The sequence below is a fragment of the Erinaceus europaeus genome, chromosome 17 (assembly GCF_950295315.1).
Source record: "Erinaceus europaeus chromosome 17, mEriEur2.1, whole genome shotgun sequence".
NCBI classification, from domain to species: Eukaryota; Metazoa; Chordata; class Mammalia; order Eulipotyphla; family Erinaceidae; genus Erinaceus; species Erinaceus europaeus.
This window is the reverse complement of record NC_080178.1, coordinates 74,842,718-74,855,801: the sequence shown is the minus strand read 5'-3', so window position 1 is coordinate 74,855,801 and position 13,084 is coordinate 74,842,718. Positions and strand designations below refer to the sequence as shown.

Genomic DNA, 13,084 nt, shown 5'->3' with positions numbered 1-13,084 from the left:
TGGGAAAGCTTTGCGAGTGGTGAAGCAGGTCTGCAGGTATCTCTCCCTCTGACCCCTTCACCTCCCCCTCCTCTCTCAATTTCTCTTTGTCCTATCAAGAAATAAAAATAAAAAAATGGCCACAGGATTAGTGGATTCATAGTGCAGGTACCAACCACCAGCAATAACCCTGAAGGCAAAGAGAGAGAAAGAGAGAGAGGCCCAAACACTACCTCACCACTCGTAGTTGCCTGACCCATCTATGTCTTTCATTCTATGCCCGGTGTTCACATGTGTTCCAAGGGAGAATCCCACACATGAAGTCCTGGGCTTCACGGTTGAGCCATTCCTACCACCCTTACGTCGTTACTGACTAGCAGAAAATAGAGATTCAGCAGGGCCAACCCACTGTCCCTCCTATCTGCCCTATTTCTGAGTTATCCTGCCTTCATCGTCCTTGTCAGCACCCGTCAACTTCAGTTCTAAGGGTTGTTACACACACGAGGAAGCAGGTCATACCCTGAGTAACTTCTCTGGCCACACATTCTTAGTCTCCACTAGGGATCCCTCTCCTGCAACTAACCTCCAGATGCCGGAGTGCCGTTCATGCACTGGTTAGTCCAGACGTGGTTAGTCCAGGTCTCAAACTGTAAGACCACACTCCATATCTCACTGCATCTCTCTAAATAGGCAAGAAGGTTCTGATACTTCTAAGGCCACGTGGAGAACCCCGATTTCCACCCAAACTTGTTCTGTGGCCTTCTTCATCACAGCAACTGCCTAGTTAAATCAAGTCATCCTTGTTCTTCCTTCTACCCTGCATGCCCAATTTGTTGACAAGCTCTGCCACTTTAACTTCCAAAATCTGCCTTAAATTTCTTTGTTTTCACTCAGAACTACACAATAGTCCTCTCTCAAGACTCCTAAACTCTTCGTGAATTATTAATCAGAGCACAGAGCGTGGCTGCTTGCAACCTTCTACTGGTGTGCCTATAGCTTCTTCAAAGGAAATACTAATCTTTGGTTTCATTTTATTTCATCATCATTTATTTATTTTGTCAACATGAGGACATGGCATTAGAATCCAGATTTCTGTCACTGGAGCGTGTAGATCAACATGATACAACTCACCAGCTTTCTCACATCATTCGGTCATAAGGAACTTCCTCCTGGGATGACCAAGTAGTTCAGATCAAGAATAACAGCCCCCTCTCCCCCCCCCCCCCTACACCCCAAGACCTTGGAAAGTAGCCATCTATTTTCGGTATGAAAAAATTTGAGAACTACTTTCTGCCCTAATCCAGCTTTCTAGGCCTATTCTCAACTCTGACACCATCTTCCCAGACAATATTTTTAGTCTACCTGCATATTAGCTGTCAGACTCAGGCAAAAATTATTCAAGTCACAGACCCCTTGGAACATACCTAAAGTAGACTTCCTAGCTTTTTCCCACCCAAAGACCCCTAGTTTCACCTACTCTAGTCTTACATTTGGGTTCCTATTTATTAAACAATTTGTCCTGCTTTATATTTTACTACCTTTCAGCCACCAAGTTGCAGATGCTACTATGATTCCATCCTGACTTCCCTGGGCAGACGACCTCACCGGCGTGCCCCAGAACCTCACCTCTGCAGACCCTACTGCACTAGGCAAAGAGGAACAGGCTGGAGGTATATGGATCCACCTGCCAACACCCATGTCCAGCGGAGAAGCAATTACAGAAGCCAGAACATGCACCTTCTGCTCCCTATAAAGAATGGACCTATTTCTGAGTTATCCTGGTTTCATTCTCCCAGGGGATGAAGAATAGGGAAGCTTCCAATGGAGGGGATGGGACATGGAAATCTAGTGGTGGGAACTGTTATCTTACAATCTTGCTAATCATTAATAAATCACTAATTTAAAAAATTTAAATATTTGAACAAGTAAGTGACAGCTGGCCAATCCAGCTGAAAATGGAAGATACTTTAGTCGTAATGCTAGAAACATGTCTTCCTCTGCTCTACCCCATAACAGCCCTGCAGGGTTTCCATTGTGATTCTTTCATCACCCACCCTGCCAACTGCCTGGCTAGCCCAGATTAATCCACATATGCACACACCACACACACACACACACACACACACACACACCAGAAAAGAGCCTCGGCTCTCCCTTCAGGAGCACCACTGTCTCCAGAGCCCACGGGTGGACAATGACAAAGTGACCATGAATTCTCCCCCTCCACAAACATGTGCTAATTCATCTTCAGCCACAATAAAATACTGACTCTTGCTTTGCAAACAGCAAGAGCCTCATACCCTCCAAATGATTCCAGCCTGCTTCTGAAAAGGAATAGGTACGGCAAGGCCTACTGTCAACAGTGCCTAAGCACTTCTCCATGTGCATGGAATCAGAGACCAAGCACTACTTACTCTGGCTTCCACAGACATTTCCAGGAGGCAGACAAGGACAAGTGTGGGAGGAGGAGATCAGCTACCATCTCCATGCTTCCTATCTCCAGACACGCTCCCTGGGGATGGGAGGGGCTTCCTGACAGAATCTCGGGTACTCTGGGGAGGCTCACAGAACCACATCTGAACTCAGGCACTTATCAGAGTGGCCTGGGCAGGTTCCTTCTCCAAGTCCCAGCGTCTATAAGTTGGGGCCAGCACCCTCTCCTTGCAGGGCTTCACAGGGATTTGTGGAGGTCATGCAGGCAGGGGATTAAAGGCCAGCACTTACCCAGCATGTGCTGAGAATGTGACGGAAACTGCTCTGATATTATAATGCTCACTCGGAGCAGTGACCCTGCGTGTATTACTAACCTCCTGCCGTCTCCCTTCTGGGCCTTCGCCCAGTGCTCCACCTGGGCCAGGTTGCTCTTTCTCTGGCTGTGCTTTTCAGGGTTGGTCCTGAGAGGATAAGCCCGCGGGAATCCACCAGTCCCATTCTGCTCCCCCGGACCGTATGTGCCAGGCAGCGTGCCATTCTTTTCTGCCCACTGGGGCTGTGCCTGCTGCCCTCGCAGGCTCCCGGGTGGATCCACAAACAAGGCATCGTCCTCGGCTGGTGAGTATGGCGACCTGGCCTTGCTCCTATCCCTCTGGTGGTGATAGCGCTCTTCCTCCTGCTCCCGCCTCTCGAAGCCAAAGGAGTCTTCGTGGCTGCGATGATGAGAACAGTCCCTAGCGTGTCCGGGACCCACACGGCCACACTCGCGGCAGGACTCTGCGTGGTTGGCCTGCGGGACTGCGTGCCGCTCCACTTTTTCCATGTCTCTGCAATGACAGCAGCATATTCAGACAACCTGGCTGGTGACAAGGCCTACAGGTGCAGACACTTCACACTCAGATTAGCTCCAGGTCTTGGCCTTTCATGCCAACCCCACCACTCAAGCCTATCTAATCCCTACTCCTGGGGCAGGGGTGGATAGCATAATGGTTATGCCAAGAGACTCTTCTGCTTTAGGCACCAAAGGTCCCAGGTTCAATCTCCTGCACCACCATAGGCCAGAACTGAGCAGTGTTCAGTATCTGGCTTAAATGTCACCTCTTCTAGGAAGCCACCCCCATCTAGAAGGGATCTCAGCAGATTCCACAGCTACGCTGATCACAATAGACCGTCACTGTGGGCTTAGTCAACTAACACTCAAATAGACTTTGGGTTCCTTCAAGTCAGGAGCCCATGTAACTGATCATCATGTCTACGCCCCATAACTAGTACAGGAGAGGGATTTCATACATATTAGGAATGAACCCAAAGGGAACAAAACATCCATCAGAAGAGACCTATGCACATTTATGTTCGTAATAGTCAAAACTTGGAAGCAACCCAGATGTCCAATGACCGGTGAGTGGCTAATAAAAGTGTGCGATATCTACACAGTGGAATACCACTCAGCTGTCAACACGGAGTCATCTCTTTTATCTTTCTTATCTTGGGTGAAACTTGAAAGTATCGTGTTAAATGAAATAAACCAAAATGAGAACAAATATCAAATGATCTCAACTATAGGTAGAGCTTAATAAATAAATAAGGGCAGAAAGGGAAAACACAAAGTGAAACCTGGCCTGGGTGTGGTGCACTGCACCAAAGCAAAGGACTCTGGGGAAGGAGTGGGGTCCTGTCTCATGAGGATAGAAAAGGACCCAAGTTGTGGGTGAGAATGTTCTGCACAGAACTTTCCTGGGGAGATGAGAAACTGTATCCAAATGCCAGCACCACACTCTGAACTACTATACCCACCCAATAAAATGATGTAAAAAATTCTTGGAACAAAACAAATAATACATGTGATGTTCTCCTGGTTTTCCCTTTTGCTACTTGTCCATCTGTCTATCTGGGGCAGTTCGACTTGGCTAGAAGATTTCTGATCCCAGGGTCTTTACCACTGGTATCAGCACAGTCACAAGTACCACGGAAAGCATGATTAAAAATGGAGCCAAGAGACAGGCTGGGAGTATGGATCGACCTGTCAACGCCCATGTTCAACAGGGAAGCAATTACAGAAGCCAGACCTTCTACCTTCTGCACCTCATAATGACCCTGGGTCCACACTCCCAGAGCGATAAAGAATAGAAAAACTACCAGGGGAGGGGACAGGATACAGAATTCTGATGGTGGGAATTGTACCCCTCTTATCCATGGTCTTGTCAGTGTTTCCATTTTATAAATAAATACATTTTAAAAAATGGGGCTGAGTGAGGGACTGGGTGGTGGTGCACCTGGTTGAACACAAATGTTACAATGTGTAGGACCCGGGTTCAAGCCCCCAGTCCCCACCTGCAGGGAGAAAGCTTTGCATGTGGTGAGGCAGTCTCTATTCCCCTATATCACCCCCTTCCCTCTCGATTTCTGGCTGACTCTATCCAATAAAAAAAATAATAAAAAGGAATTTTATTTTTAATAAAGATAATTTATTATTTATTTTTTAAATAAAGATAATTTTAAAAGAAGAAAATGGATAAAGCCATGGCTCTACTCATCATCTGTGCACTCATGATTTCCCCTTGAAAATCCCAAACTTTGTAGACAACAACACAGCTTCTGTGAACCTCCTTTTTTCCATTACTAGAGTACATCTTTCTCATGCCTTCTGTCCATCCTTCTGATTATAGCATTTCAGCTGGCACTTAGGGGTCCCTCTCCACCCCATTCTCAGTCCTTTTGGGGCCCTACCTAGTTGACTCTGTTCAATTGAGGTTCTAAAGCCTGTGATTGACTCAGGGCTGACCTAAAACATAATCAGGGCAGTGTAGGCCCTAGAACTGTAGTTGGAAATAGTCTTGAGCTATTATAACTAAGGAGCCACTATTCAAGAATGAAGCAAAGATCAAAGGAAGTAGACGAAGAAAACAACATCCTAAAAACTAGGCCTGAGCTCTTAGATTTAGCTGTAGCTAAACCAAGTATTTCTTGGACTTTCTGAAGCAATAAATTCCCTTTCTTACTTAAAACAAGTGTGTTTGCTTTCTGTGGAAAGGAGCCCGACAACAACATTTTGTGATGACACATTTAGATGCTGATCTCTGAGGGTCCTTTCATTCCTAAGCTCCAGCAATAGCAGCATATGGGAAATATTCAGGGGCCCGGATTTTAAGAAAAAAACAATTCTATTTTAAGTTTATAAATGAACACCAATGTGTCCCGAAGCCCCCCTCCCCAGAGGCCTGCCTCACTAGGGAAAGATAGAAATAGGCTAGGGGTATGGATCCACCTGCCAATACCTATGTCCAGCAGAGACGCAATTACAGAAGCCAGAACTCCCACCTTCTGCACCCGATAAAGAATTTTGGTCCATACTCCCTGAGGGATAAAGAACAGGAAAGTTTCCATGGAGGGGATAGGACACAGAACTCTGGTGGTGGGAACTGTGTGGAATTGTAACCCTACTATCTAAAAATCTTGTTAATCATTAGTAAGTCATTAATAAAAAAGGGAAAAAGAAATCAGATTGGCCTACATAGACAGATGCTAAGTTCTGAACACTGAGCACTGAGCCCAGTGTCAGGAGGACAGTGACTTGAAAAGTCAGAAACCAACAAGGGAATAGTCCACAGACACGTAAAAAAGGCTAAACAGATATGTGGGAGGTACTTAGTACTATAGCACAACGCACACCATGCTTGTGTGAAGACCCTGAGTTCAACAACCAGTACCCTATAAAAACAAGGAACACAGGGAAAAAGAAAGAAAAAGAAAAACAGTAAAAATGACCATGTGGTACTTTTTAATCACTCTTATTAAAATAAAAGTGGGGGTGGGGTGCTAAGGAGTAAAGCAGGGGAGAAATGACAGGGGAAGAGGACCAGGGGGCTCTGAACTCCAACTCCATCAGGACCGAGAGATAGAAGAGGAAAAAAGGAAAGACATTCAGAAGTAGTAACAGGTGTGGGTGTGTCTTAGAAAGGAAGAGAAAGCAGGGCCATGGAAAAAAATGGGAAAATATGTATAAATACAGACATATAGTCATAGAAATAATAGTCGACCCATACCTGTGACCTTGGGAGAGTAACTGCAGTTACCAATGGAGGAGATGGGGACAGAGAACTCTGGTGGTGGGAACGGTGTGGAATTATACCCCTGTTATCTGATAAGTTTGTAAACCAATGTTAAATCACTAATAAAAATTTTTAAAAGAAGAGAAAAAGGGGCCCAAAGTGTCTCATGAGCCTGCTCACTTGAATTAATGTTGAGCATTTGAGGAAGGAACTGGCTGGAAAGAAATGGAGATGGGAGTTGATTTCATCTTTTCCCCAGAGTTAAGTAGGACAGTCCCCCTGGGATGGGGAGAGAGATCTGGCTACCTTTTATGCTTTGCTCTAAGTTAACAATAGTGAGCCTGACAGCTCTGACAATGGACAGCCCTTTAGGCTGTCCTCCTCCCAGCGGAGTAAAGCTAAGGGACAAGTGAGAAGCCAGGTGCCATGCCTTGCTGACTCTTGCCCATTGCTAGAGCCCCTTGTGATGTCTTGGGGGCTGACAAAAACCAGATGAACACAGAAAGGAAAGAGATTTAAAAGCTGCCAGGTCCCCCTGACTTTGTCCTTCGCTGCCTGCAGAATCCCTTTCTCTCCCTTCTCCTGAGCAAGTCACGCTCAGCTGTCACAGCACAATGGTGACCAGTCCGGAGTTGTGACACATGACAAGCTCATTCACTTCCTGTCTCTCTGTGGTTGTTACAGTTCTGGGCCATTCACATTTTAGGATTAATGTTTGGTTACCAGCTCATAGACTGAGTTCTATGGTGTGCCAGAAACTTGACAGAGACTATCTCAAAACCCTCTAATAGCCACTAAGTTGCAGACGCATCTATGATTCCATCCCGACTTCCTTGGGCAGACGACCTCACCAATGTGTTCCGGAACCTCACCTCACCTCGTCAGAGCCCTGCCCCACTATGGAAAGATAGAAACAGGCTGAGGGTATGGATCCACCTGTCAACACCCATGTCCAGCAGAGAAACAATTTCAGAAGCCAGAGCTCCCACCTTCTGCACCCCAGAAAGAATTTTGGTCCATATTCCCAGAGAAGGACAAAGATACAAGGAAGTTTGTGGTCTGGGAGGTGGCACGGTAGATAAAGCATTGGATGCTCAACCATGAGATCTTGAGTTCAATCCCTGGCAGCGCATGTACCAGAGTAATGTCTGGTTCTTTCACTCTTATCTTTCTCATGAATAAATAAATTATCAAAAAAAAAAAAAAGAATAGGGAAGCTTCTAATGGAGGGAAATGGACACAGAATTCTGGCGGTGGAACTGTGTGGAATTATACCCGTTACCTTGTTAATCATTATTAAATCACTAATAATATTTTTTTAAGTGAAAAGAATTCCTCTAACAACTTTATAAGGTGAGTACAGTCAAGCCACAGAGGCTGTGGATTCACACATGAATGTCAGACATGGGCAAGTAATCATCTCTCCTGAGGAAAAAAGATGGTGGCAAGTATAGCCAGTAAACGCAAAACTGTGAGCTGAGTGCTTTAAATCTATTACTTATGCTTATCACTGCACAGTCACAAGGCTAGAGATGCTACCTATTACTCTTTCATTATAGGTAGTAAAAGCAAAGCTCAGAGAAGTTAACCTATTTGCCCTTCATTGCACAACCAGTGACATGAGCAGGAATAAGTCTTTATCTGCTCTGACTCTGGAGCCCTAGACCTGACTGGCAACATGTCTATAAATATATTTCAGTCAAGGGTCCAAGAGACTTGTCCATCTTCAAGTGTTGTCCATACACACACATGCACACACACACACGCACGAAGTGGTCAGGGTTTGGATGGTCAAATATTTAGTTCTCTCAAAAGCGTGCAAGGAGTCAAAATAGCTCTCCTGGGCAGTGCACCTACTTTGCCACGTGCATGGCCATGGGACAATCTTGGGCCCCATCACACTGGCAGGAGCTTTGGTGCTATGATGTCTCTCTCTTTGCCTCCTCAATGTCTCCCTTTCAGAGAGGGTCTCTGTCTCTCTACCTGAAAGAGTCAACCCAGAGCAGTAGAGCCCCAGCACTAAAGAGAGAGAGAGAGAAAAAGAGAGAGAGAGGAAATGCGTGTGCACACAAGCAAGCAAATAGCCAAAACTGTGTGAGTCACTTCTGATTTCCTGTACTGTAGTCTCCTAAGAGTCGTCAGGTCACCCCCAGACATTCTGAGTCCTCATTGAACACCTCACAGGTAGAGAGTGCATAGCTCTGTTGTTCATCCAGTCAGCCAACCAGCTCCCTAATCAGTCCAAGAACCATGCATGTATTCACTGACGGAACATTTACTGTGTAGTAGGCACTGGCTTGTCTTCAAGTCTGGAGGGGCGGTAGTGAGACAGGAGGCCAATACAAGTTTCTCAGCACACACGGAGTGGTGGAGCAGTACAAGGAGCATCTAATACACTGAGAGTCGAGGAAGGAGGAACAGCATGTAGGCAATGTGCAGGCCAGCAGTTGCCTCTCTTCCCGTTAGACTGTTTGACTTTTGCTTAAGCATCTCTTCCCACAGGCTAGTCTCTGAACTCAACTAGAACTGGGCTATGATCCCAGCTCTGCTTTCCACCTGTGCCACTTATACAAATTACATGTGCTCTTAAAATCCAGGTCTCTCTTTGTTGGTGAGGTTCTTAACAAGAATTAAACAAACGTGTAAAAGCACTCACTTGGCATGTGACTTGACAAAGTGGAGGCCCCATATCAGATGTGCGAGCTTCCACGGGGTTTGGATTAGCAGTGTCATTGGCTGTTTTCTTTGCATCCTTCCTGTCTCATCCTTAATCCTCTAGACTAATGAGGATGAATTAATTGATGAGTCTCCTGTGAGCATGTTCCTCTCTTTCCCTTGCCAGGATGTGTCCACCCCTGGCGGTGTGAGCTGAGATTCAGCAGCCCAGGTCGGCGCAGCACCATCCCTCCTCCAGCCTAGTCTTCTGTCATTGCTGTGACCTCAGAGCAGAACCAGAGTCCTCCACTCACTGCACCTCTGCTTCCTTCTACTCATCATTTCTTTACTTCTACTTCCAAGTTCTTCCATTTGCCAGACTTTGGATTTTCCTTTTTTATTCATCCTGACACCTGTCTCCTCCCCCCACACCAGCTTTGGGCTGCTTTTCCCCCTCTTGTCCAAGGGTGTCTTGTCTCTAACAAGCTGAATCACTAAGCAAGGAGGTCAGTCTGCCTTCACAGCCCCCAGAACAGCAAGTGACTCAGACAGGAGAACAGTCTGTCTCTCTTCTGCGTTCCCAGCACCACTCATCTGCTATAACTGCAGTCCTGTCTTAGGGCTGAAGGAATTCATTGTCTAGTCACCTTTGGAGTAAAATGCCACTTCCTCACCAGGGCTTCTGAGTGCTCTACGGCTTAAGTGTTGCCCTTCTCCCCTTCTCCATCCTCTATGCCCCAACATAGAGAACTTCTTGCAGCACTGAATTAGATGATTTGAGCATTCACCCATTTATCATGAAAATATTTATTTAATGACCATATTAAAGAAGCTGAGTATACCATTTTTTTTTTTCCTCCAGGGTTATCGCTGGGGCTCAGTGCCTGCACTATGAATCCACTGCTCCTGAAGGCCATTTTTTCCATTGTGTTGCCTTTGTTGTTGTTGTTGGATAGGACAGAGAGAAATTGAGTGAGGAGCAGAAGACAGAAGGGGAAGAGAATGATAGACACCTGAAGACCTGCTTCACCGCTTGTGAAGTGACCCCCCCCCCCACCCTGCAGGTGGGGAACCAGAGGCTCGAACCAGGATCCTTGTGCTGGTCCTTGTACTTCACGCCATGTGCGCTTAACCTGCTGCACTACTCCCCGTCGTCACCCAGCAATTCTTTCTTTTTTAAATATTTTATTTATTTATTTATTTATTTATTTATTTATGAGGGGGATAGTAAGAGAGAGAGAGAAAATGAGAGAACCAGACATCATGCTGGTACATGTGCTGACAGGGACTGAACTCAGGACCTCTTGCTTGAGAGTCTAGCACTTCATCCACAGTGTTACCTCCTGGACCACAGTGTAACCAGTATTCCATACATTCATGCGAAGACAGACAATAAACAGTCAAATATACCAACCAGATGGTCTCCTGTCATGATCTGTGCATGGAAGCTGTAGAGTGGGGTGATAGACTAGGAAGGCACCAAGGGGTATGGAACAGAACAGTCACTTTTTAAGTACAAACATCAGAGTTTTTAAGTGCACAAGCTATGGTGGTTTTTATTGGTTTGCTTTTTCAAAGAGAACTGGAGCATCAATCTAGCATGTGCAGTGCCAGGGAGCCTATGACTGGGGACTTGATCACTGAGCTGCCTCTGCAACCATGGAGTTGTCACTTTGGCCTGGGTGGCCCAGGGGAGGCCCCTGTCTATGCAGATGTGGAGGTGAGGCCTGATGGCGACAGACCTTTAAAGCAGAGTGACCTGAGCAGAGGGCAAGGCCATGAGGTAGGATTGAGCTTGGTTTGTTCTAGACACAGAAAGCCAGGGAACTCCGCTGAGCCAAAGTGAGCAGTGTCCGGGGTTCTGGGAGCAAACACAAGACCCCTCCTGGGGCATCAGCTCCCTCTGGATCTTGTTTTCTTGACCTTTTGCCCTTAGGGAGCAACTCTGACACAACCTTGTTAAGTTTACACATCACCAAGGGCAAAGACCTGGTTTGGAGCCCACAGCTCCCCACTCACAGGGGGGGACACTTCACAAGCAGAGAAGCAGGTCTGCAGGTGTCTCTCTCTATTCCTCTCTATCTCTACCTCCTCTCTCAATTTTTCTCTGTGTTATCCAATAAAATGAAAAAAATGGCCACCAGGAGTGGTGGATTCACAGTGCTATCACAAGTCCCAGCAATAACCCTGGAGGCAAAGAGAGTGAGTGAGTGAGTGAGTGAGTGAGTGGGTAGGTGGTAGAGCTAGACAGACAGACAGATAGATAGATAGGTAGGTAGGTAGGTAGGTAGGTAGGTAGGTAGGTAGGTAGATAGATAGATAGACAGATAGATAGATAGATAGAATCATTCTGTCTAATTTGAGTGGATCACAGAGTTTCTAAATTAGAGTTTAGACTTTCTGCTTAACTTGAACTTGGATAACAGGAGTCTGGGGTTATTGCTGCTAGCATGTCACCAGATTCTAGATGTTCCAGGGAATCCCACAAGAATTAATCCATAGGGTGGGGTGGGGGAGGTGACTCAGCAGATGAATGCCTGCTTTATAAACATGAGGACCTGGGTTCAGTCCTTGGCACCACATAGAAGCAGCAAAGAAAACTGTACAGATACCTGGCACCACACGAGAAAAAGTATCAATGAATGAAGGAACACTGCTCTCATTAAAAAAGGGCGGGGGCATGCAGGTGGTGCACTTGGCTAAGCATTCACAGTATAGTGTGCAAGGTCCCAGGTTCAAGCCCCTGGTCCCCACCTAAGAGGGAAAGCTTCATGACTGGTGAAGCAGGGCTGCAGGTCTCTCTCCCTTCCTCCTTCCCTATCCCCCCTCTCAATTTCTCTCTGTCTCTATCCAATAATAAATAATAATAAATATTTTTAAAAGGGGGAGTTAGTGGCACACCCAGCTAAGCATATATACTACCTAGCATAAGGACCTGGGATTAAGCCCTCACTCCCCACCTGCAGAGGGTCCATTTCATGAGCAGTGAAGCAGGTCTGCAGGTGTCTATCATTCTCTCCCTCCCCACTTGCTCTCTCCATTTCTCTCTGTCCTATCTAGTAAAAATTTAAAAAGTAGCTGGGAGCAGTGGATTCATAGTGCTAGCACTGAGCCCCAGAGATAGCCCTAGAGGCAAAACATTTAAAAAAGGAATCTAACTCAGAGAAGGGCAGAGCCGGGGTGTCGGAAAGAATGACTTGTAATATTATCTCATCTGCTCCTGAAGTTAAGTCTTAAAATCTTCAGTAACATAAACCCATAAGGCCTCCTCCTCACCATCCCCTTTAAAAGTCAATTGGCTGGGGGCTGGGCGGTAGTACAGTAGGTTAAGTGCACATGGAGCAAAACGTAAGGACTGGAGCAAGGATCCCATTTCGAGCCCCTGACTCCCCACCTGCAGAGGGGTTGCTTCACAAGTGGTGAAGCAGGTCTGCAGGTGTCTATCTTTTTCTTCCCCTTTCTGTCTTCCCCTCCTCTCTCAATTTCTCTCTGTCCTATCCGACAACAGCAGCTATAACAACAATAGCAGCACCAACAAGGGCAACAAAATGGGAAAAATGGCCTCCAGGAGCAGTAGATTCCTAGCTCTGGCTGAGCTCCAGTGATAACCCTGGAGGCAAAAAAAAAAAAAAAAAAAAAAAAGTCAATTGGCCTGCATTTCCAGTTACCTGCAGTCAGGAGCCATAACAGACCACATCTATAAAGACAGCATCTGCCCACACCAATCAGGGTCAAAGTATTTGGTGAGAATCACGGTGGAGAGAGAACACTGAGGTCCACCCACTTAACAGAGATGACACCCTCAACTCAGAGCACCAGACAGGAGGAGAGGTAAGATTCCTCCTGCTTCATGAAAAATTCCAAGTAACCAAATGCCAGAATATTTCATTCTGAGGAGAGGAGAGGACAACATTTAATAAATCTGGATTTCCCTGGCTGACAATTTCAGAGAGAGGAAATGCTATTCT

General features: G+C 46.2%; 1 protein-coding gene across 10 annotated transcripts in view; it reads right to left on the bottom strand.

Annotated features, from left to right (window-relative positions):
• Positions 1-13,084, bottom strand: part of PLEKHA7 (pleckstrin homology domain containing A7) — a 262,522-nt gene that overhangs the window by 56,784 nt on the left and 192,654 nt on the right. For all 10 annotated transcript variants that reach the window (XM_060177093.1, XM_060177086.1, XM_060177089.1 and 7 more), the window contains one exon: positions 2,787-3,239. In XM_060177093.1, coding sequence (XP_060033076.1) covers positions 2,787-3,239 — 453 coding nt within the window. The remainder of the gene's footprint in view (positions 1-2,786; positions 3,240-13,084) is intronic.